The 25,875-nt window shown below is 40.0% G+C and overlaps 2 protein-coding genes across 25 annotated transcripts in view; both read left to right on the top strand.

Moving 5' to 3' along the window:
* The window catches only part of LOC117895650 (glutamate-gated chloride channel), a 47,610-nt gene extending 32,969 nt beyond the window's left edge, over nucleotides 1-14,641 (top strand). For 3 of the 22 annotated variants that reach the window (XM_034803436.1, XM_034803446.1, XM_034803438.1), the window contains 6 exons: nucleotides 534-686; nucleotides 3,325-3,539; nucleotides 5,444-5,494; nucleotides 7,080-7,664; nucleotides 11,192-11,329; nucleotides 11,411-14,641. In XM_034803436.1, the coding sequence (XP_034659327.1) occupies nucleotides 534-686; nucleotides 3,325-3,539; nucleotides 5,444-5,494; nucleotides 7,080-7,664; nucleotides 11,192-11,329; nucleotides 11,411-11,557 (1,289 nt within the window). In that variant the 3' untranslated portion in view covers nucleotides 11,558-14,641. Of the gene's footprint in view, nucleotides 1-533; nucleotides 687-3,324; nucleotides 3,540-5,443; nucleotides 5,495-7,079; nucleotides 7,665-10,679; nucleotides 10,683-11,191; nucleotides 11,330-11,410 lie in introns of all 22 variants that reach the window. The other 19 variants (XM_034803456.1, XM_034803452.1, XM_034803449.1 and 16 more) reach the window with 11 other exon arrangements.
* LOC117895656 lies at nucleotides 13,900-24,462 on the top strand. 3 transcript variants are annotated; one of them, XM_034803471.1, is made up of 5 exons: nucleotides 13,900-13,987; nucleotides 21,272-21,665; nucleotides 22,239-22,407; nucleotides 22,668-22,852; nucleotides 23,453-24,462. In XM_034803471.1, the coding sequence occupies exons 2-5, from the start codon at nucleotides 21,351-21,353 to the stop codon at nucleotides 24,383-24,385; spliced, it is 1,602 nt and encodes a 533-aa protein (XP_034659362.1). In that variant the 5' UTR covers nucleotides 13,900-13,987; nucleotides 21,272-21,350; the 3' UTR covers nucleotides 24,386-24,462. The 3 variants fall into 3 exon arrangements, with proteins under 3 accessions (XP_034659362.1, XP_034659363.1, XP_034659364.1); XM_034803472.1 differs by lacking the exon at nucleotides 13,900-13,987 and adding an exon at nucleotides 18,644-19,238; XM_034803473.1 differs by lacking the exons at nucleotides 13,900-13,987; nucleotides 21,272-21,665; nucleotides 22,668-22,852 and having other exon boundaries at nucleotides 22,281-22,407.
* The last annotated feature ends 1,413 nt before the right edge of the window (nucleotides 24,463-25,875 follow it).

The following is a 25,875-nucleotide window of genomic DNA, read 5'->3' as shown; positions in this document are numbered from 1 at the left end:
TTCTGTAATGTTATTTGTACAACTTTTAACTTATTATTTTCAACCATTACATTTCAATGCCCACCAACCAATTACTATCTTTAGCAGTAGCCAAGCAGTGCCCACCAAAAATATGCCCACACCAGCCCACACAAGTTTTGAGTTATGCCCGCAAGGTTTGCTCTGCATGGATTCTTCTGTTCCTTGTATTCAAATTGAAAACCCCCCAACCGAATCGAAAGCCAGCCCCAAAAATCAACACTCCAACCACTCCGGTATATCGTATTATCATTTATGTTCTTAACCAGAAGTAAAAGCTCAGCGAGAAGTGGTCACAACTGAAGAATAATCAAAGCTAGGTTAGGCTAGGATATATAACTTTGCCTCTTATGGATGTGTCTCTCTGTCTAGTTTATTCCATCTACTTGTGTACAATATCCTTCTTAGTGTCTGTCTCTCTATCACTGTCTCTGTCTGTGTGTGTTTACGTGTGTGTGCGTGTGCTAACCTCTGGCTCTGAATTATATAATTCTGGGCCAACTCGTTTCTTAAAGGTAATTACAGTTGCCTACAGGTCGAGTTGACATTTACCCGTGATCGTGCGTATTATTTCACAACCGTTTTCATACCTGGCATTATATTGGTCACCTCGTCGTTTATCACATTTTGGCTGGAATGGAATGCAGTCCCAGCCCGGGTTATGATCGGTACGTAACAACCAACAAAAATCAATTAAAACAAACAAAAATCAAACAACAAAATGAAGAAACCAAATTCCAAATGGAATTAAGTGTTAAGATATACAGAAATCGTAGTCTTCCAATAGTGAAAATGCTCGAGCATTTTAGGCGCAGTTCTAGTCCAAATTTTAAACACAAGAGACAATTGGCCAACAGAGTATTAATTATAGAGTTCTTCTAAGTCTAATAAATTTATAGAACAGATTAGGTTCGTATCATCCGAAAACAACTTATGCTAGCCATAAACTTAAATATTTTAATTTTTACCCATTGCTACGACAGACCTTTATCCTTTATTTTATCATTTGTAATTTCTGACTATTTCTGCACTCCGTATTTTGGTAAAAGTAAGCCCCAAACTGCTCTGAAAAGTTTTGCATTGCATGAATCTTATCTTTGAAAATATTTACTTCAATTAGGCAGCTTTTATGGAGCTTTATTTTCCTGGGCAGAGGCTTTGGTATAACTTTATACGAACCATAGACTAAAGCACTCTGCATCGATTATGCTAAAATTTGCATCTCGAATTTTTAATTCAATAGTTTGAAGTGTTTTCATGCTTAAACGTAAACATTGAACCTATAGAAAGAAACAAAGAGCAATAAATAAAAAATAAATACAAAGCTGTGCTATAAAAAAAAAGCACAAGGTGATTGCCTGAAAGGCAGACGAAAGATACGTCTTGGGAAGAGATGGACTCAGAAAGCAAAACCCTTGAGAAAGCCAAAACACAACAGACACACACATGTACTGTGTACTGTGGCTAATGTAATTATTATGCGGCTATCCCCAAGCAAAAGCATCCGAAGAAAACCCCAGAAAAGCTAGAAAAAGAAGGCTAAGCCAAAAGGGAATGTCAACTGAGACATCAGATGTTGCTGGCAGCCTGTTCCAGGGACACGAACCGAGACATGGACACGGCTATTTCGTGGTATTTGCTTTGCCTGCTGCCCTGGCCCTGGCTGTGGGATGATGTTGATGACGATGACGTGGAGAGTTGGCCACATCATACGAGTGCATGATGATTTATGCATAAGCCATATGGCCCACATGGGCCAGGAACAGCAGAGTGCCTCTGCCAACTGCAGACCCAAGAAGGAGAAACCATAAGGTGGAAAAGGAAACATGGACTGGGAGCATTATAAAGAGCTTAAGACTATACGTGACTTTAAATTGCAATGTGGAATTGTTTGGCTAATTCAATTTGGTGGCTGCCATTGTCTGCTCACACAAGCAGACACACAATCAGGCGATATTCCACTCACAAAAACCATCTAAATAAATAAACAGACAAAAATGGCGTAACAGCGAAATGGCTGACAGCAAGCGATGGCATTTTGTTAGTCAAATTGCTGACGCGGCGCATGCAGTCCCAGATCCAGTTCCGTTCTTTTGGCATTAAAGCAACGCCAAGTCGCAACATCCCAGCATCCCAGCATCTTCTTACCTCATTTGTGACCCGCTCCAGCTCTCGTGACTCCCCCCAAACGAATTGAGTGCAGCATAGAGATTTTCCTATCGTGGCAGAAGGAGAAGAAGGGCTGACATTGGGCAAAGGCAAATTGAAAATCGATGAGGGTCGTGAAGGCAACCAACCGAATGCTGCAAGTGCACCAGTAAAATGTTGCAGCACTCAGCCAGAGCTTAAACCAGAGCAGCTACCAAATTGTTGACGCAACTAATTAGGCAATTAAGATTGATTGTGTCCCATGCTCCATGGCTCAATCTGTGAATTGCATTTTTGTGTTGTGCAGAGTCTCGGCAAGCATGAGCAGAATAATTAACAATAAATGAAAGGCATTACCCCTTGGCCTCCTCCTCTGATTAATTGCACCGTAGTGCTTGCTGCAAGCAAAACAAAGGAAATCTGGACAAAGCCATTTGATAAATGAAACAAAGGTAGAAAGTGCTTTGCTACATATAAAGAAGATAATTAATGGTAAAAATGTGAAATTGTAATCAAAATAAAAAGGAATGGTTGCCAACGCGAGAGGATGTAAAACAGAAATTAATGATCAAATAACAACTGGAACAATCTCACAGAATAATATTTAAGTACCCATATCAGATGCATTAATAGCACATTAAATCTAAAAGCAAAAACACCATATAAAACCAATTAAAATAATTGAAAATGTATTTTAGAAAATGCAAAAATTACTAAGTGCATTCCGCTCGAAATGATATAATAGTCGTAATTATATTTTCCATATTTCCCTTCATTACATTTTGTAGTATTGTTTACTTTTATAGCTTTTTGCACAAACTTTCTGAAATATTAAATCCACATTTAATAACATTAATGAGAGCTCCTGTCATGCCTGCCCTGAGTCCCTCGGACCATAAAACTCAAATTATAAACCATTGTACATATGCCAAAAACTAATTACAAAGCCTAACTAGATGCCAAAGACCTTACTTCCTGCTTTTCGGAAGTACTCCCAGTCCCTGCCCCAGTCCCCTGCCCATCCCCATGACCACGCCCATGCTACATTTATCCGCCCCTAAGTATGCAACGCTTTTCCAATTACGTGTCAAATGGCTAATGCAACTTTCTGTACCATCTCGCAATCTCGAAAATCTCCAACGAAAACGATGATGGCAGGCGTGACAACCATGCTGAATTTCTTCACTACCTCCAACGGTTTCCGGAGCACTCTGCCGGTCGTCTCCAATCTGACGGCAATGAATGTCTGGGACGGGGTCTGCATGTGCTTCATCTACGCCTCCTTGCTGGAGTTCGTCTGCGTCAATTATGTGGGCCGTAAGCGGCCGCTGCACAACGTCGTCTATCGGCCGGGCGAGAATCCCGTAACACAGGTAAATTAAATAATAATTTAATTTTATTCACACCCCAGTACCAGTCGTTCCCTTCTTTAATGGCGCTATGGCTGAGAGCTCTTCGCCCCCCGAAAAAACACAAGAAGAATAAAAAACAGCTAATTTCGTATGCATTTTGAAAGCAATTAAATATGAATTTTACATGAGTGTAGCGTACAAAAAGCCAACAATATAAAAACAAACAAACAAAACAAAAACTAACAGCAAACAAACCAACAAAAACAAAGCTACCAACAAGCAGAACACACCATGAACACCTCAACAAAAACTACAACAAACATTTGTATAAGTTCAACCAGTTATTTGTTCTCTCTTTTATTTAAGAAGCAAGAAACACCTGCTCCCAAAAGTCATACCAACAATATATATACATATATACTCTATAAAAACTTCAGTCAAAATCAATTCGATTATTGCCATTGTGTTGAGTCCCCATTTCTCTATCTCTACCTCTACCTCTGTCTCTGTCTGTCTACTTTCTCTATCAATGTGTGTATCTTTTACCCAACTATCTCTGTACTGTCTCTTCTAATTTCTACAAAATATATATCTATGTATGGTTTTTAGTTACTAGAACTCTATCAATTCCCATACCAGCATTGATATCCCCCAATCAACAACAACAACAACAAAATGCTCGCTATAATAATTCACTTTGTGTTCATATCCCGAATATCCTTCCCAACTTAGCATTTTGTATATCAATTTTTTTTCAACTAAACAAAACGTAAATTTGTGTCCTATATTTAAAAATTTAAAACCAGAAAAAGAAAACAAACACAAAAATAATAATACAAGTGACTTCAAATGAATCTTACGATTTGATTTTTTGGTTACCCAACACACATTTGATTGAATTTGGTTTTTGTCCTCCTTATACGTATTACTTATAAAAGGAACTGTCAATGTATGTGTATTAATTGTGCTGATGCTCAGTTGTATTATTTTGTTTGCATTTTTATGAACTTTTAAGGTTAAGTTCGAGGACCGAAAACCCCCGTCAAAGTGTTGAACTTTCTCTTCACCCTTTATTACAAACCCCATTTATTTTCGGTTCAGTTTTAATTATTCTTTATAAATGTTGTATTATACAATTGATCGTACGACCAACAAATGCGTTTTATTCATCTCCAATTAGTTTTGCAAATATTTAAAATAAATCCAAACAAAATAATATGAATATGAATAATAATTAGAAATTAATTGAAGCGTTTTACATGCCAGTAGGTAGGTATGTATGTATGTATGTTCATTTACTCGTATATGTTTTCCTTATTTAACACCCACAAAACAGACAACAAAAAAAGGAACCAAAAAATGAAAGTTTCCAATAAAAACAGTGAAATAAATACAATATGCATTTTGTTTTTGTGTAGGTACTTTTCAAATCTAGGAATAAAACTTTTACTCTTGCACGTTAAGCATTTTGTTTTCGTTTGATATGATTCAAAAGTTTTGAACACCCAGCGGAATTTTTTGTGGAAAACGGTGGCATATTCCAATCAAAATATGAAATTTAAATACGCTTCTCAAAATCAGAGCATTCGGCCTGGCAATCCAAGTTATATGCCACTCATTAAACACTCAATTCATTCATTGAAAAATTTATAAATAACAAATTCTCTCACAACAAAAAAAGAGAACCGAAAGACGTGAGCCAAAACGAAAACATTGTTCCCAATTTTTGTGATATGCGAATATTCGATGCTAAAGCCACCAGAAAATTTAATTTCTTATCAAAAATAGCCGTTAAGTGAGAAATGAACAGAACAGAAAAAAAACACAGAAAAGAAAACGAAAAAACCCAAACAAAAAAATGACAAACCAAACCAAACTTAAAGTGTGTTTTGAGTATGAACATTATTTTGTGTACATTTTTGCAGCGTCTTCCAGCAGTACTAAGCAGGATCGGAGTAATTCTTGCAAGTCCTTTGGTAAGCTATCAACCACAACTCATGCACCCACTCCACCTCCGCCCCCAGATCCCCCTAAAGAAACAAAACCGAACAAACCAAAAAACCGAACAAAAAAACTAAACCTTAAAAACTAACAATCAAATAGCAGCAAACAGAAACACACACAACCGAATATTCCCCTGTACAACTCCAGCCTCCCCAAGTCCTGTACTTTTCCTGTCCAGTCAGCGAAAAGTAAAACCCAAAGAAAAACTTATGAACAAAAAGAAATGGCATGCGAATTTCGCTTTGATGAAAATGCATTGAGAAATGTTTTGTTTCGATTTCGATTTTGGTTTTTGAGTTTCCAGAAACTACATTGTTTCATTTACTTTTGGAAGCCAAATGGGAAAACCAATCAAATTAACAACAATAACTATGATTAAACCTAAATAATTTACTAGTAGACTCGCACTCGCTTTCAATGTATATTATTTCATACTTAATACATAAATTATTTCCAGTGTTTATTTATAACAATTTTTGATTTGTTTTAACCATAACCGAAACGTAAAGTACCGACAGCAAACTCTATGCATACCGATATGCTTCGTATGATTATTATTGAAGTATCCACACATAAATGACAGCCACAAGAACCAACCAACAACAACAGCAGCAACAACAACAACAACATATAACATATTAAAATCCATATAAAGATCTATTCTATATGTAAAACACACTTTAAGGTCACTTACAATTGGGAAAAATGTTACGAGAGCAAAACTCTGACAGAAAACAAAAAGCGAGAGCAAACAATTACCAAATATTATGCGAAAAATAAACAAATCAGTATATTATATATATATTCGGCTATGAATCAATTTCTGTTATTCGACCTTGATTTAATTTTTTATTTTTGGTACATAAACTTTGCAACAAAAGAAATCAGAGAATATACCTAAATGAAGTTCCCTTATATTCGTTTTATGCCACACGCCCTTGCCTTACTCAACACAAAAAGCCAAACAAAAAGCTCTATTGCCGGAAGTGTTGGCCAAATATTATTTATGCTAGTACCAAATTGTAGCTGAAGTGCAAGTATTTTTTATATGTTGTGTTGTCTGTGTATGTACAATGCTTGAAAGACTTTTTTTTAGTTTAGGCGTATAGTTTATAGTGCATTTTGTTACAGCATTTTGGTGTTGTATGTGTATGTGTTCTACTCTAGATATGCTCCTCAAATACATTTATGTGTATGTTAACATCAGCAATCTACATACCACTATTAACACAAATATTATTTCGAGCAACAAAATGTGCTCCAAAATATGCAGTTCATAAAGTGTTTCAAGCGGTGTCTATGGGAATTTATTTATGGCAGCTTTAACTAACCGAAACCTGAAATACCTCGAAAAATATTTCCCGAGCCGTGCATTAATCCAGCGCTTACGTTCATCAATTAACTCAAATGTGGCCTTCAATTTACTCCAACTAAAACCTTCTGTGTTTAATATCTTCGAATCATATTTTCTCGATAAACCTCAAAATACAATACAATCTACTTTATACCAACCCCCCACCAACTGTCCCATTGAACCACAACCTGCCTGCCATATAGGAAATAATCGATCGAGAATTTCATGCTGCTTTGTCCTCCGAAAAGGCCAGCGCCGTTGCCACACCTTCCATGTCAATGGCTGGCACACCGGCTGCCTCGTCGTCGGCGGCCACACCCGGCACGCCGCGCACTGTGGAGGCTGTGGAGGAGTTCTTTGGCGGCGGCATGCGCTGGCAGGAGGCGCATGGCGGCATTATTGGGGCAGCTGTGCAAAATATACGCGCCCGATCCATCAAGCGAAAGGCGGCTAGGAGTCCATCGACATCCACAACGCCAACGGCTGCCACTGAGCATATCTATGAGGAGCCAGGTGTCAGTGGCACTGCTGGCCCAACCAAGGTCAAGTTCAAGGATGAACAGAAGGATGACTCACTGCAGGAGGAACAGGAGAGCATTGCATCCTCTCTGCGTCGCTCGGTGGCCACCAGCACCCCGGCTCTGGTGGTACGCATCGAGGCAGAGACGCAGGCGGAACAGGATATGGAAATGTTGCAGTTGCCGCAGAAGCCACCACGCAAGAGGCCATCCCGCTCCAGTTCCCCAGCTTCGGTTTATGCTGAATGCGGTGCTGGTGGCATGGAAACTGTGAGTAAACTGTGGACAGGAAAGCTCTGCACCCGAGACTAACCAGAAAAGCCCCCAAAAACGTAACCCACTCGTTCGTTCCTTCGTTTGTCGTTCTTGTTGTTGTACAAACCCAACTAATAACTAACAATAACAATTTAAAAATGGGGGAAAAAGAAAAGAAAGAGCCAAAGAAAGTCAGCTAAAAGTTAGCCGAAAAGGCATCGCTCCCTGGGTGCAGCCCCGCCATCCCTCTTAAAACTTGATTGCCTGCGGTTATTTTGATTGCCATTTGCCAAAATACACACAAATGCACTCAAAAGAGCACCCAAAACCCACACACACACACACCACCATGCCCGCATGCCCACTCAAAGTTTTTCGCAAACTTAAAACGCAGGAAACACTGAGAGTAACTGCATTAGACACGAGCAAACATGAGAAAACAATGGGAATCGAGCAATTAGGAAGCCAAATATAATCTCATTTAACACCTTAAACGTCAGCTGCTGGGGAATGACTTTATTCCTTCTGGAAGGTAATGCCTCCACACAAATCATCTCCTATCAAGATACCCAGCCAACAATTGCAATCGCATAAATCATTAAACTTCCGCTGGAGAGAGTTCAAACCAAATCAAACCAATCACAAGAGGCGGCCCCGGGGCACGTCAGGCCCCACCCATCATCTAGATAAGAATGCAGACCGGAGCAGAGCAGAGCCCCTACGTTCAGTAAAGCAAATAAAACCGACTCAAGTGGCCTTTTGCGCTGAGGGAACGCTTTTCCAGTAAAACTACTTACTCGTAGTTTATGGGAAAATTCTGCCACGCTGACGACGACTTCCGACAGCACCCAGAACCCAGAAGAGCCAGAAGCGGTACCAGAACACCATCCAATAGAGGGTGCAGGTTCAGAAGCAGGGGAACAGCAGCAGCGGTGTACAATCAACAACAAGGTGGCTGGAAAAATGTTTTCCACCATTAACATGTAAATTAAAAATGGTGCACGCGTTTAAATTGGCGCCTGCCCAGGTGGACCCAACAGCAGCAGAGCAGGACACTGGCCGGGATGACTGGGGCCGCAACAGGACAACATAATTATTCATGAGAGAGCCAGAGTGGAAAATACCGTAATGAGCCCGAGAGCAACGCAAAAACCAGCGACACGAAAATGAAACACAAACAAATGGACGAGAAGATTGTATGGAGCAGGACGATATGGAGTGGCAGTGGAGGCAGGAGACAGGAGACAGTAAATGCGGAGGAGCCCAACCGCTGGACCGCTCCTGCATACATCATAATTGTCGAAAAATTCTTGGAAAGGATGCACGGAGAGGATTTTAAACTGAAAAGTTTCGAGTATCTCACATTCCCTCTCCCTCTTGGGATTCTTATGCAAATGCTGCAAAAGTTCTACCAAATTCTGAGGGGGGAGCACGAGTATGTAATTGCCCTGAGCATACATATGTACGAGTACATGTACATACATACATACATATGTACATATGTAAGGCTCCTCTAGGCATACATTTTTCAGAAGCTCAGGAGATGCAGAGTAATCGTTTGGTTTTGGGCAGAAAGCAGCTGAGGGACGACTTGTGTAAAACATTTCTTGTACGCCCAATTATAATTGGGGAAGATCCTCTTTATCGAAAGATCCGCTTGATCTTATTACTTTGCCTAAGCTTTTCAACGATTTGTTACGGGAAATTTATCGCCTTTTTTTGTAGAAATCTAAGAGAATGTAACTTCTGGCACAGCTCCCGTGTTGTATTTGGGTCAGCCACTCTATCCGGCTGCTTAAACACACCCGTATAATACATCTTACCTAAGTAACAGCTTCCTGACTCCCCACGGACCCCCTCCACTCACCTCTGCGCACACGGAAAATGGCGGCCAGTAGCCCCGACCAACAAAGACCCCAGGCAGGTCCACAGCAATCTCTCTCTCTTCTCTCCCTCTTGGGCAAATCCCGCCCATTCTCTAGTTGGTGTGTGTCTCAAATGCAACTCGGGACGTGCTCCTCTTAGGCGCAATAAATTGTAGCATACTCGTACTTTCAAGCGGACGCAGTTAATTTTGTCCTACTGCAACCTACGACCTAAAGGACTATTTATAATGTCCACGAATTTTTGATGTTAATTATGCGCACAACTCTCACAGAAAACTGTGCAGTAATAATACAATTCTTATGCAATTTCCCAAAAAACTTTACACCAGACGGAAATGGAAAAACTAAGAATATAATTGGAATAACATTAAAATATTTTTGTGTAACAACTTTTTTTGGGTATATTTTTTTGAGTGTAAAAGCACCAAAACTTTTGTGTAAGATAAAAGTTATAATATTCATGTTATCCTTGCCTCAATGTGCTGTATATAGTAAACTACTGCCAAGAGCTAAGGGCTTTGTTGTGTTACTCAATCAACCAACACATTAGCTTAATTACATCCCCTCCCTAAATGTTAAGCACGCTTTAACCCACCACACCGACACCATAGAAGGCACAGATAGCTATCGAGCAATAACCTAAAACCCTACTTGTTTGTATTCCATAAACCAATCATTTCCCACACAAGAAAATTCCAATTCATAAAGAGTTCCAAATTCATTCATTCAAATACAAAACCTACAATTAACACAATTAATCAAATCATAATTATTTAAAGACATTCAATTTCCCCTTAAAGAATCTACTTTTTGATTGAAATTTCGATTCTCATCACATTTGTTCCAATTATAATTTCATCCTACTAGAAAATGAAAAAAACACAGCAAAATTCTCATGCCATTCTCATGTCAATCGAAATACGAAATTTTATACAAAAATTGCTAAAGCTTCAACAAATAACAAATGAAAAAAATCTATTAGAATTGTTTTAAAAATAAATACCTATTAAAATTCAAAACAATTTAATGAAATTTCTGAGTGGAGTGGTCCCGTTCAATTTACTAAATGCGAGTCTGCTCTTTTTTGCTTTTTCAAATGCTGCCACTGACAAAAAATATAACGAAAAAAAATTAATAAAAACAGCCCGTAAGTATTGACCGAAAAAGGTTTATAAATATTTTTTCCAAATTTATTTCGTAGTTAAAACAAACAAAAAACGAGTCGCTCTATGTCTTTCAAACGCTTTTGTAATACATTTTGGTAGTACTATTTTTGGTTCAATTTCGTATTAAATTTTTGTGCCATACATATTTAACGAACTTTAATAAAGAAAAATACTCTTTTCTACCTTTTTTCATATACTATTTACACAATACTATAACTATAATGCTTTTTGCTGGGTTTTTGCAAAACGAACTGCAAACAACCATACTGTAATCCTGTAACCTGCAACTGCCACATTTTCCAACCAATTTCCAAACAAATTTTGCGTTCTTTTTCGTATGTGCATTGATGTGTGTGCGTGTGTGTAAATAACTCCTTTTTGTAATTTTATTGTAATTTAAAATGTAAACTTGTCTTGTAAACTTGTTTGCGAGCAATCAATCAATCAATCACACACTCTACAAATGGGTCAATCAAAATTAACGTACAAGTTTTTTAAATTTACCGCCGTCTATCAGGGCGAGAAGAGACGCGATGCTGGCGCTCCTAACGAGATTGTGGCATGCACCACCTGCGGCGGCAGCAACAGTCCGTGCACCCATTCAGCAAACAATGGCTGTGCCACGGAGGTGAGAGATTATCAACCCCCCCACAAAAGTCCCCACAAAATGCAATCAAATCTTAATCTGTTCAATTTCTCTTTTTTGCAGACATGCTTCGTTCAGGTGCGCAAAAAAGAGCCACCGCATCCGATACGAGTGGCCAAGACAATCGATGTCATCGCTAGAATTACATTTCCAACTGCTTATGCCATTTTTCTGGTATTCTTCTTTGTACACTATAAAGGATTTTCGTAAAATTAAGCAAAGAAATAGCTGCCTAATGATAATGATGCATACATAAGTACGAGTACGAAAACACAACACGCTAAATTGCAGAGCTAAGGGGAATAAGAGTCCAGAGATGTAATCATTATTCGTACTACTATATTGTAGAGACACCGCGTGCTATGTCTGGAGCAAATCGTTCACTAAGTTCTAGGGCCTTGCAAAGTCATTTAATTCTAATATAACAAAAAGTGAAACACAAAGTACATCTAATTACCAATTAATTATTCTTTAAATGGCAACAGCAACACAACACAACACATGACAAAAACCAAGTGATAAATACGTCAAAATGAGGAAATTAGTTTAAACTGAGTTGTTAGTGGGTAAAAGCGAAAACGAAAAGGGAAACAAAATGAATAAGTTGTTGAAAATTAAACGTAACGAAAGTTACATTTACGCAAAAGCAAATGAGCAAAAAACATACGAAAGAAACAATTTCGACTGCCTTTTTTTAAACAAATAGTAGAAACAAAAAATAAAAAACCAAACAAACAAGAAACCAACAAAAAACTTTAAATTAAATTGCAAATTTTGCATATGCTCGAAAATGCATTAGTTAATTAACAAACAAACAAAAAACCAAGAAACCAAAAAACACTGTCTAGAAACTGTAATATAAATATCTAAACAATTTATTAAGCAAAGAAATTCATGCTAAAAGTACCAAAAAAAACGAAATAAGAAACCCAAAAAGGATAAAAGACCTAGCCTAAATAAACTCTATGAAATTATGAAACTAAAAAAACGAAATACAAACCAAAAACAGCTTTAAGGCTTTACCTACTCGAGTAGTCCGAAACGTACAGCCCTACATACATATTTATATACCTACATAAATACACATAGAAGTCATACTACATACATACATACATATATTTACAATTCTAGTCAGAAATTTATTATCAATGAAAATTACATTATGATTTGTTGAAATGCTTCCGCATCTGTCAAAGGGAAAACCCCCAATAAAGGAACACCCCTCTCAAATTGTTAATCATCACAGAACAGAGATTCTAGTTACATTATGTTAAACGATATTTGTTTTTATTTTGTTTATTTTTTATGAATAAATGTTCGATTTGTGAACCCCGAAATTCTTTTACTCTCGCATGAAGTTTATAGAAAAGAATACCGCCGCTAAGTAGACCACAGAAAATGCTTACCTAAAAACTAAAAACTGTAGGTGAAATAAGAAGGAGTAATTACCACAAAGCCCACAAAAATATGCTTTGAAAGGGAACAAGGAACCCCCAAAGAGCCATCGAAACACCCCCTAGAGTAGGCCACACACAATTTATAGTCATTTGCCAGAGAGTTATCGAATCGAGTTATTTTTCGCATCATTCGAAGCATTTTTCAGTAGCAAACAGGAATTGCCTAAACAATTTTATTAAAATACATATCAAAGCTAATAGAAGAAAACACCTTTAACGAAGCAAAACACACACACAAATATTTACATCAAATGTAAGACAAAGAACGAACTCTATAAAGCTCCCATAAGTAGCTATGAAGCATATGCCAACCCAACTATCACTCACAAAATAAACACCCAAGTATTTTAGATAAAATGTATGTCAAACCAAAAACAAATGCCCTGCAAGTCTTTGTAGAAATTATAATACAAAATAAAAACAAAATGTATGAAAAACAAACCCTAAAGAAGCACAACTTAAAACTTGAACCTAAACCAAATTTAAACCTTGTGATAACACAAAAGCAAACAAAAAGAAAAACAAACAAAAAAAACTAAAACTATACTAAAAACAAAACCTTTGCATACGAAATTTTATTGAAATTAATTGAGAGCAGGTTAATGAGGGCCACCGTTACCAATTGTTTAAACAATGTTACTTATAGATAACAAACACAACATGCGTATACACCAAATGCTTTTTGCAAATATATAAATTTATAACTTTAGAGATTTGTAGACATTTTTTGGAAACTTTTCTTTGCATCGTTTTGCAAGTTCTGCGCAATTTTCTCTAATTTATAAAAGGAAAAACCAAAAAGAAAATCCAAACAAAAAAAAACTAAGCTAAAATTAAAGGAAGAAGAAAACCCAAAGACAAGGACAATCTTTTTGCAATTTATGAAAACCAAAAACGAAATCTCAATAAATGAGAAGGAAAAAGCAATGCTGAAGAATTCGGAGCCTTTTTTATATACTTAGCTGCCTATGAAAGCCACAAATAGAACAGAAAATAGTATATAAAACAATAAATTCAAATTCATGGCGTCCAAAAGGAAAACAATTTATGTTGCAAAAAGGATTGAGGCAGATATGCGATGGGAATGGGATTAAGATTGGGGTAGGAGAAATTGCTGAATGTGTGGCCAATGTAAGAAATGTACAAATAAAATACGATTGAGATAGATCCTTACAAACAATAGGTATGTACGAGTTTATTCGATTCGTTTTGGAATACCAAATCCAATGTTATTTAGCCACCGCTTTGGGGGACAAGGAAAGGTGCCTTCTTTAAAAGAACTAGAACAATTTTTGATTACTTAGATGGTTTCCAGCGAAACACTTTTTGAGTTGTTGTGCCTACACACATACATACACACATATGTACATATGTATGTATATGGACATACAGATGAACAGATGTATGTGCGCCCCCATAACGATTTAAGTTTGAATTTTGTCTTCTGTTCGAAACTCCTCACAAGCTAAACTGCTGATAAAACAAAGTAGAAGCTAAACCAAAGACCAGTAAAACGATAAATGGTAAAGATCTAACCTTAACGATTCACCACTAACAAAAGCATTAATAAAAATAATAAAACTAGCAAGAAATTACAATAAAATAAAATTAGTTGTCTAAGCAAATTATAGTCTAGATTTCGGCAGAAGTCCAGAATAACAGAATTAACTCAAAACCACTTTTTAAATTCTCAATATCGAAAAGCTTTATAATTTGTAAATGCTAAGACAAAATAATGTAAATAAAACATAAACGAATACACTAGTTAAATAATTTTTATCGAATAACATAATTTTCATAATGAATAATATTTGCTATTTATAGGCAGGATTTGTTATAAAAAAAAAACATATACAAAAAATAGGAAAAATCACATCAAAAAAAGAAATGAAGGTATGAAATTGTCAGAGATTAGAGAGCAGTTTAAGTTCTTCAATTTATTTCACATACGAGTAGATTTCTTAAAGATCAATTACAAAAAACAAACCGAATACAACCCATGCAATGCTAACATAAATTAATAATAATAATACCAACTTTTTTATAATGCACAAAACCTTGAGCATAATAAGAACAACAACAATTTATTAACATTGCATCGACAAACGAAACATCCTGTAAATACACCAAGTACATAAACCGAAATGCAAAACGATATATGATATAGTTACAAACGACAGAATATTTGAAAAGAAAATTATGGAAAAAGCAACCGAAACAAATAAAGCAGCTTCGCATTAATAAAGATCGTCTCGTCTCAACCAGAAAACGAACAAAAGCAACAACAAATTATTCAATACAAAGTTGTGTTTCATTTTAATGGAAATATGAGGGAAATGATACGCATATAAAGAGCTAGTCTTGTGGGGAATCTTACACCAAATCAGAATTGCATACAAAAAGACAGCACACTAGATAGTAAGACCAAGTAAGTATTTACTACAGTTAACCATCTGTGGACACTTCTATCCCCTGACAGCCAAAGAAAAGAAGGGAAAAAAGGCGCGCTCTGTTTTCAGGTCAATGCACACAAGTCAGCGGCGCAGGCGCAGTGGCAGTTGCCGTTCCCGTTGCCGTTAAGACGGACAACCCCTAAAATGAGAAGCAAGCTGCCCATTGTATGACAACTGAATGACTGGACTGGTGCTTCAAACAGCCTGCTGGCCAGCACATCTCGGAGAGCGCAGACAGCCCTTCGATGCGACTGGAACAGGTTCCCGCCTTTCAGGTTCAAATTCGGAACTGGCAGCTCGGGGACAAGTGTTTTGACCCGCGCAACAGCTTCCTTCCGCCCCGATCCGAATGCAACTGTCTTTGGCTCTGGTTCTGCGACTCGCTTCGTTGATTCCTGCACCTGCAGCAGGGGGAGCAGCAGCAGCAGCAGCCGGCAATGATGGCACGCGGTAAAATGCTGTAGCCACTGGCTACACAGCCAAGGGTCTGGGCCGGGTTCTACCTGCTTTTGAGTTGGCCAACAGGCTGGCTGTCTGGATGCAGCAGTGCCCTCTGCCGTTTGCCGTTTGCCACTCGTAATTATTTACGACTAAGTGGCCCAAAAGGTAATAATCTACCCCTTAAACAGAGAATTAAAACAATTCTCTATATTCCTTGGGAGGGACAAAAATACGTTACAACTATCCGACGAGGGAGGAAAGCGAAAACATATGGATTGATCTAAGGAAATATTTATGTCAGGGTCAGTCAGTGTTAGGAGAAAACAAAAGGTACAAAGTCAGAAAACAGCTGATGCTCTTTTGGGTATAACATCTGATCGATCCTTAAGTGTATGAACTGCAAGAGAATGGTACACAGGTGACAAGACGGAAACAAATGACAGAGAAGTGAACATAAATAGTTCATGGACTATTGGCGACTGGGGAAGGTCTTGCAATACAAAAATTACCATCGATTCGCTACAGAAAAGGTTTCAAAGTGTTTTTGTTTAAGCACCCGTTTTGGATAACGCATTGGCACTCACCCTGTATGGGACAACCTGCAATCTCTGTTCAACAATCAACAATAAAACTCAATCATTGCTTGAGCACTGAACTCGACCACAACTGAACTTGGGGCACAGGTTTTACGCCCCTGTCATTACGGAATTTCCATATACTCGTACACGAGTATGCGACACATGCAACGCCCCAGTTCTAGTCCCAGTCCCAGGCCCAATCCCTGCGCAACGTGGCGCCAGGAGTTGCATGCAGAAGGGACATCGAATTAGAGTGTGTGTGGGAGGTGTGGAAATACTGGACAAGGGACTTGCCAAATTAGGTACCTAAAGCGTGTGGAGGCGTGGCAATTAGTCTTCCTCCATGTGCGAGCATTAATTGCCACTGTGATGGCCAAAAAGAAATCCAAATAAAAATTAATAACCAACAACAATTGTTGGCCAGAGTTGTTCCCACACTTGCTGGACGCGTAGCAATAATAATAATCCCCCCGGAGAGTTGCCCGCTGGCCGACTGGTGCTGGCACTGGTGCCATTATAAGGATATTATGGGCATTATGTTTGTTTATTACGGGGGACGGCGGCGCCGTGTACCGTGAAAGCGCTGAACCGCAACGAGAGACGAGGTAGGACTTTATCCACCCCTAGTCGGAGCTGGAAAAAAAGTACAGCCTAACCCGCACTGGACTCGAAATCAATCATTTACATAATCGCCATTCACTCGTCGTTGGACCTACAACGCGTCAGAATTTCACGCGCTTTTCCACAGAAGTGAGAAAATGGGCAAGTGGCGTGTTTTTAATTGTTTATGCATGTATTTTTGTTTCCACATTTTATTAGATTTTTTATTACGACAGGGGTTTGTTGTAAATCTACCTACGCATATATGGAACCATTTCCAGATGCAATTCATGGAGCACCAAGCAAACTTTTAATGGCTGGCAGCAAGTGGAAATGTCTCATATTACACAGAGATAAGTTGGCACCTGCCATAGAACCAACCAGCCTGGAGTGGGAGTTACGACTCCCCAAAGGATCGATCCATATCCATAGAGTATTTGCAATCGATTACTAATGAGCTTGAACATTATTGAATTGCCCCTTTCCGAACAAGCCAAAACAAGTGCTATTAACAATGAAATATTTCCTCAACATCAAATATATACCATCTAAATGTCAGAGTACATCAATCTGCGTTTGAATATGGAAATCGAATTGGGAGTGGGCCAGAATGTTGGTTAAAAGGTCAAACATCTGATAGAGCCTAAAACCTGGAACCTATCAGCTGAAAGGATTTGCCAGTATTTTTTCTAGTGGAATAATAGAGATTTATTAGAATATAAAACTATATTTTGATCATAAATAAAACCCTTTTACTTTCTCATATGGCATAATCAAAGAATACATTCAGCTAAAAGCCATTAGCACTATTTCTTTTGATTTCTTCAATGGATGTTCAACGGCCCCTCCTGGCTTTTCATGTACAAAACTATATAAGCCTATGTAGGAGGCTCTATCTCCCACCTCTCTTTCTCTTTTATCCTTAGCCCACCCGAAAAACCGGTATAAAAAGTACAACCAAAAAAGCAAACTACAACAAAATCGAATCGAAAAGCAAATGCTACCCATTAACAATAAAATACAAAAACCAAATGTGTAGCGGCTCCCTGCTGATGGGGGGTGGCGGTTAGCCAGGAGCAGGAGCAGCAAAGGGACGACGAAAAAACAAGGCAGAAATTCGTTTTTTATGTACCGCGAGTTTTTTTATAGTTAGCTATAGCTGTTCGTCGTTGTTGTTGCTGTTGTTGGTGGCACCTTATCAACAATCTCGTTTTACCAAATAACGCAAAGTGCGCGTCATGGCATTGGTGTTGGTGTGGTGTGGAGTGGTGTGGTGTTGGTGTTGGCTTGGTATTAGTATGTGTATGTATGGTCGAGCAGCACACGCTATAGTTCGCTTATGAAATAACTGAAACTGCAGCCAGAATCGAGGGAGTGGTCGAGAGAAGGTCTAGCGCGGGGGGCTGGGGCTAGGGCTAGTGGAAATTGGTAGTACAGCATTTTCTGTTTCCACATTTCTTTTTTTTTTGGTGGTTGCGTTGCCTGCTGGTTGTCCAAAGCAGGAGGAGGATGATGATGATGATGATGATGACGACAGCAGCAACACCAATATCGCTGCTAGAGGGGAGCAAGGGGAACCTACCCTCTAGTTCCTGCTCGCTCGCTCGCGCTCTCTTTCTTCCTCTCTCTGTCTTGGCCAGGTGTGTGTGCTGCATGTGTGTGTGTGTGTGAGTGGTGGCTCGACGTTTCTTGGAGTTGGTTCTGTTCTTTTTTTGGTTTAAAGTTTTGTGTGGTAGCAAATAAAATTTTAGTTAGTCACATGCCGTCGTCAAGGATACGCCGTTCAGTTATTTGTTGTGCAACGTTCCTCTCCCTGGCAACGAACCGAACAAGGACCTGCTGCAGCACGTACCCCCTGTGTTTCTCTGTGTGTGAGTGTGTGTGGAAAATTTGAATGCGAGCAAAGGGTTCCCAGTGCCAGTGCCAGTGCCAGGCAGACAGGGACAGCACCATTAGCACCTGTCTAGATCTAGAACAATTTTCTCCCTATATACGAACGAGGCAGCGCTGCTAGCTGCTAGCCGCTAGCTACTAGCTGTTAGCGGCTTCGACGTCGCCGTCGCCAGCCGCCTGGGCTCACCTTACATAGCCGCAAATTCAAATTTGAACTTCAGTCAAGTGTCAAAGCTCAAAGGATTAACATGTCCTTGCGGCTGCAACATGAGCACTGGTAGCCAGTAGCCAACAGCCAAAAGTGTGAACAAGTGCAGAGACCCAAAGACAGCAAACAAATCTTCAGCCATCCAGTGGCCAAAGGAATCAGAGAATCAAAGAATTGATCAATCCACCTAAAAAGTGGAACCCCAAACATCGTGGGAGCATCGAAAAGCAGAAGCGTAGAACTGAAGAGGATCCCGCAGAGGTAAGCCCGCAGTTGATCCTCGCTTAGGTTTTACGAAAAGTGTGTCCTTAGTTAGAGATTAAAGTCTTCTACAGCGATGATCATTATTGCTGGCATTGGTTCTTGGCACTGGGAGAATTCACAGTTGATTTTGTTATATTCTGTGGTTCTGCGGGTGCCAAAATCGAATGTTCGGCTCAAAACAGCAGCAGGAAAGGTTCAGCGAAACAATTCAAAAATATTTTAAATAATTCGGAAGCGGGTAAAAATCGAAATAGTCTATACAGAAATTACTTCCTTGAATGCGTTATTGTTTAAGGCTTTGAAAGATTAGTTTATGCATAAAATAAAAAGGGCTGGCAATATTCTTGGAACCTACAAATATTCTCATAATCATTCGGGAAAGATCTCAGCGGAAAAATATACCCATAAGCTCGTGCCATAAATTCCAAATTCCCTAGAGATTTAACCTCTAAAAGGTTGGGTTATTTTGGATCAATTTCTTTGCTCTCAAATCACAGCAATCTCAATATTACGCATACGCCCCACCAACCCACCGGCCCCATTCCTACACGCCCCACGACTAACGTCATTTCTCGCTCAGTTTCTTGTTTGGAAAACCAATGCGCAATACCAAAACAAAATTAATTTCTCCTGCACACGCAATGGAAATAAATATTAAAAGAGCAGGAAAATGCTATAAAAATTACACATTTAAGGCGGGGGGGACACAAATTGTGAAGCACTTGAAAATATAATATTCCATATGGAGGAAACTTGAGCCTTGAAAGACATTGAACTTTTGGGGTCAAAGGTATTTTGAAAACTTGGCCAATATAGCTCGGCCATAAATGTATAATGGGTGTGGGTTGTGGGCTGTGGGCTGTGGGGGTTTAGGGGATGGCACTTCTCCACAGAAACAATTAAGAGTGCACTACCCGAGGGGCGGGACAGTAATTGACCTCGCCAAGGGGAAATGTATGCATGTATGTAAATGTGTACATTTGAACTTATCTTGATTGGAAATTACATTTTTAAACGAATGCCGGCCTGTTCAGGCGTCCGGCGTAATCAAAGACAGCACCACACTCACGGATACACTGATACAATTAGAAAATCCCTTTGCAAATTGCCTCACTCATAATTCATTTACCTAATAGCCCCAGAAAGGGGCGTGTCCCATGGCGCAGACACCTGTCCAGAGAGAAGCGCAAATAAATATTTAATGAAGAGAAAATATAGTAGAGAGCAAAAACTAAAGATTGGATTAGCAATCTCCCCACTTCTGATTCTAAATTCTACAAAAAATGTGTTCCCCATTTGCTGCATATTTTGTCCTATAATTTTCCAGTCTCTCCGCAGACAATATATATAATTTTTGAGGCTCCTTCTTGCCTGCATTTTCCGGCGGCATGGCATAAATTAGCATTAATTCATAAGTCAGTGGCAGTGGCAGTGGAAGTCCGCAAGTGCAATGCAAAAATGTTTTTCGGCTACAGCTGAAAATTTGCATACAAAGTGCAAGGCACCCGAACAACGCCCTGGAGCTACAATCAAAAGCAGCCAACAAATTACGTGGATAGGAGTCTCGTCAGGATGGTAGACCGGTACGGTACGACTTGGGTGAAGTGATGGTGATGTGGGGCAAGCGGCAAAACAGGCTAAATGCCGGCAACAGTACTGAATAATGGGCCTAGCGGCGCCATTTGGCGTTGGTAGCCAATTTTCTAGGAATCTATGTATGTGGATGGGGTGGATGGATGGATTGGTTGGGTGGTTAGTGTATATGGGGAGTTGCTGCAACTACAGACACACATCCTTCGTCCATATGTGGCAGCACAGTGGTAAAGCCTCGTGCATAATTTATTTAATCGCCAGGAACAAATCTAAATTGATCGTTAGACGTAGGCGAACACACAGGAACACAGAAAGCGAACCAACAAAATGTCTGACAAGGATATTGCATGTTTTCCATTACCAATACCTATGTACATATGTATGTATGTATGTACGTACATTCCATTTACATTTTTTTCTCCCTTGTATCCTTGCAGTGCCAATTAACGAGAGAGTTTTTAAAGGAAATACCTGAAGGAAACGGAGGGGAGGAGAGCAGAGGAGTGGAGAATAAACATGGCACCGCAACAACAGAACTCGACATTCATCGATGATAATCTGGACAGCTGTCCATCGCTATTGAATCTGCCCGAAAGCCCCATATTGCCCACGAGGCGATGTCAAAATCAAGACAGCAACAATAACCACCATAATAAGCAGGTTGCATTCGAGGAGCGTTTGGTGGACGCAGCACCGGCACCAGCACCAGCACCAGCACCCGTGATGCCACCACCATGCAAAAATAAACACAGCAAGGCAAACGGAAACGGCGGCCCCCCGGCCAGTCGTCGCCATCGTTCCATATCCCTCTATGGCGTTAATAGCACTGTGGTAAGTGCCTCCACCTCTTCTCACCTCACCTCAGCTCACGCGTTCTCCCCTTGCATTTTGGCAGCAGCGGCAGCTTTTCCACTGAAATCAAACAAATCATCTAATTGGGTGGGCAGGCACAGGCACAGTCACAGGGGGGAAGAGTTGGGTGTAGGGTTAGTCATATGCATGGACAGGGCAGCCGACAGCCGGCACCCGGAACCGGCACCTGGTACAGTTATTCCTAGGAAATAGTGCCAGGAAATTATTATAAATCTATGGCTGGCAGGCAATGGTTTCAACACAATAAAAACAATCAAATTCTGCAGGAAAATTATTGGAAAATAATTTTCAAACACGGGATGCCATTTGGGAGATTAATTCCACAAAAGTACAATTTTATAGAATTTTGCAGCCAGATTTATAAATCAATAAGAAAAGTGCTGTCGGCATCCGAAAGTGTATTCCAATGCCAGTCATCATGCCCCCATCCATCAAGTAAAATTCGACTGTAATTAAAAGCTCTACTGAAGTTTGTGTCAACAATGATTAATGTCTTGTCTTCCCTACCTCTACTTCAATCGGAAAACACAGGAGCAAGGCCATAAGGAAATACCCATTTGGATGGACGATGGTGAGCCGCGCTACGTATCGGGTGTTACCAACAAAACCACATGCAATGACATAATCAAGGCCCTGATTGATGACGAGCTGAGCAACGTTGTTGGCACTGGGCAGCACTGCAGCAGTGATGATGCCAAAGGTAAGTCAATATTTATACTCGTCTAGCAAGGGGATGGAGTGCTGGATACGGGGATCCACACTGTGACAGCTGTGAGAAAGCAAAATGTAGCGACTGGATCTTGTTATGACGTGACTGCAGGCTTCGTTCATTTCTATTTCACAATTTGCCTTTTTATTTATTTATGTTCCCTTTTTATTTACAATTATTGTATTTTTTTCTTTCTCTTTTCTTGCGTTTCGTTTCTTTTCCGTTGGGTTCCGTTTTGAAAAAAATACAAGATGGCGGCCAGAGGGCAACAGCTACTACAAAGGAAGCGGCGACGGCGGCGACTGCGACAGCGGCAGCATCGCGTGACTACAGCGATTACATTATAACGGAAAGTTGGGGCGGCATAGAGCGAAGCTACGACGGCAACATGGCCATTTTGCCCGTTTGGCGCGCTTGGAGTCGTGTACACAATGAGGTAATAAGAGGCAGCCAGTTCTCCTTTTCCCTCGTTACCCTTCCCTACCACCAGCCGACTGTGCGCCCACCTGGCGTGCAAAAACTGAGCCCAAAAGCGGATGAACACAAACAAAAAAGAAGTCTACAGTGATTGCATAATAAGCGTTTGTTCTCTCTCTCCCTCACTTTGCTCGGCCGCCCTGGCGCCACACGCAAGCCAAGAAATGTGAAATTCATGTCGGCCTCTGTCCCCACACCAACACCCACTCCTACTCCTATTCCCCCCTCCCAATTGGTCACACCCTCCCCCCAACGCATACATATGTCTGTTTGATTGTCCTCGCATTTGACTTATGCTGCCTGAGCCTTTTCTTTTGGTGTTTCCGCATTTCCCAGTGACGCACCAAACGAAATCAATTTGCTTATTGATTTTGGTATTAAAGTTCCTGTTTATATTTGGTTGGTAATTATGTTGTAAATTTTTTATTATCAAGCCCCACCATTAGCATGGGCCTACTCTTAATGGCTTCCTAATCGAGTAGTTTCGTTTAGTGCTAGGGCCCCCCACAAATATTATTGATTACATTACAATCTCTTATTTTTCATACTTTACTTATAGCTTCGCCTATCGCTCAAGCTGTGGGAGAACTTCAGGGATCCCTTGACGCTGCAGTTGATGCCACATGCTCCGCCTACTGCCAGCTTTTCCATGATCAAATGGCTCAAGAAACTCTTGCATCTGAGCAAAAACAAAAAGAATATGCACACAAAACCCACAAATACTCCTCCCAAAGTGCCCAACAAGACAAAGGAAAAGGGTCTGCGCTACAAAGGCGACAGACAAGTGACGGCGGATGAGCTGCTTCTGGTCATTATGCCGGATCAGCTGTACACAGGCGCAGAGAACTGTGCGAAGGGAAAGCTTTATAAACTCGCCGAAAATCGGGTCTCCAAGCAGCAGCGGCGACGTCGACGCAGCCGCCACGAACCGAAGCCTGCTAACTCAACAGCAGCCACGGCAGAAAATCCCCAAGAATGCAATAATAATGTGAATAATTATATACGCAGGCGCAAGGATCGACCGTTGCGTAACAGTGTGCGCAATAAGTTGGCATCCCTGCACGCTGACATGAACCAACGCTACGAACGGGAGTACGCACTGACACGTCAACTGTCTGAGAAGTGTCGAATGTATAGGATTCAGAACGAGCGCTACAAGGGATCGGCAATGGAGGTTTCCGTGGGTCAGCTACAGCAAAACATTGAAGCCTATGCCGAGGACATAATCAAAACGGAGCACGAGCTGCTCGATTTGAAGAACGAAATGAAGCATGACATTTCCCTGATTAACAACCTCAAGCGGATGACAATGGAGGAGACGGAAGGAGCAGTAAATGTCTGCGGTGTGGAAGTTGCAGCATCCCGAAAAGCGCCAGCGAAGCTACCACAAAAAGAGGAAACACCATCTCAAGTTGCTAAAACTGCACATGAAATGCAATTTGTTGATAATATTTACGAGTTTTGCGACAATAATGCAAGCATGTTGGTTTAATTATACTCAGAATATATTTGGATCTTGTTAAGTTTTTCATACTACCCAATAAATTTATATTTATCTATACATACATATGTACATACATATATAAAAGCAAATTCCATATAATGCCAGCGATATTTACCGTGGCAGATACACTTTCTGTATCAAGAAGTAGACAAAAAGTTCCCCAAAAAGTTTATTGTAAGTACATAAATATAATGTAAGGTACGTATTGTGCAAAACTCACCTCAAAAACCGTTTATGGTGGCGTTAATGTTTATTTGCCAGCAATGCATTTACTATTTTCGGTCTTTACTCAGTGTTTGCGGTACATTTTATTGTTTGTATTTTGATCATTTGATCTCACTTTAAAACTGTCACTCACTTTACAATCAATACTTTTCGGTGTGTGCTCCTTGCCGTCATACTTGACCATCCTTCACTTCACTCACTTTTCACTTTACACTTTACACTCACTATTTTTCGCCATGTGCTCCTTGCCGTCATACTTGACCATCCTTCACTATCACTCTCTTTTCACTTTTCACTTTACACTCACTTTTTTCGCTGTGTGCCCCTTGCCGTCATACTTGACCATCCTTCACTTCACTCAATTTTCACTTCACACTCACTATTTTTCGCCATTTGCTCCTTGCCGTCATACTTGACCATCCTTCACTCACTCTCACTCTCACTGAAAAAAAAGCACTCATATTTCGCCGTTGCTTTTGCTTGCGGCCATCAATGCGCTCAATATTTCCGCTCTTTCTTTAGTCATGCGGTAAATTTTATAGTTGTTCTCACTCGCATTTGATCTCACTTTATCACCATCACTCACTTTTCACTTTACACTCATTATTTTTCGCCATGTGCCCCTTGCCGTCGTACTTGACCATCCTGCACTTCACTCACTTTTCACTTTACACTCATTATTTTTCACCATGTGCTCCTTGCCGTCATACTTGACCATCCTTCACTATCACTCTCTTTTCACTTTTCACTTTACACTCACTTTTTTCGCTGTGTGCCCCTTGCCGTCATACTTGACCATCCTTTACTCACTCTCACTCTCACTGAAAAAAAAGCACTCATATTTCGCCGTTGCTTTTGCTTGCGGCCATCAATGCGCTCAATATTTCCGCTCTTTCTTTAGTCATGCGGTAAATTTTATAGTTGTTCTCACTCGCATTTGATCTCACTTTATCACCATCACTCACTTTTCACTTTACACTCATTATTTTTCGCCATGTGCCCCTTGCCGTCGTACTTGACCATCCTGCACTTCACTCACTTTTCACTTTTCACTTTACACTCACTATTCTTTGCCAGATACTCCTTGCCGTCATACTTGACCATCCTTCACTCACTCTCACTCTCACTGAAAAAAAAGCACTCATATTTCGCCGTTGCTTTTGCGTGCGGCCGTCAATGCGCTCAATATTTCCGCTCTTTCTTTAGTCATGCGGTAAATTTTATAGTTGTTCTCACTCGCATTTGATCTCACT

This window comes from Drosophila subobscura, chromosome J (genome assembly GCF_008121235.1).
Source record: "Drosophila subobscura isolate 14011-0131.10 chromosome J, UCBerk_Dsub_1.0, whole genome shotgun sequence".
Classification (NCBI taxonomy): domain Eukaryota; kingdom Metazoa; phylum Arthropoda; class Insecta; order Diptera; family Drosophilidae; genus Drosophila; species Drosophila subobscura.
This window is presented reverse-complemented; position numbering and strand designations above follow the sequence as displayed.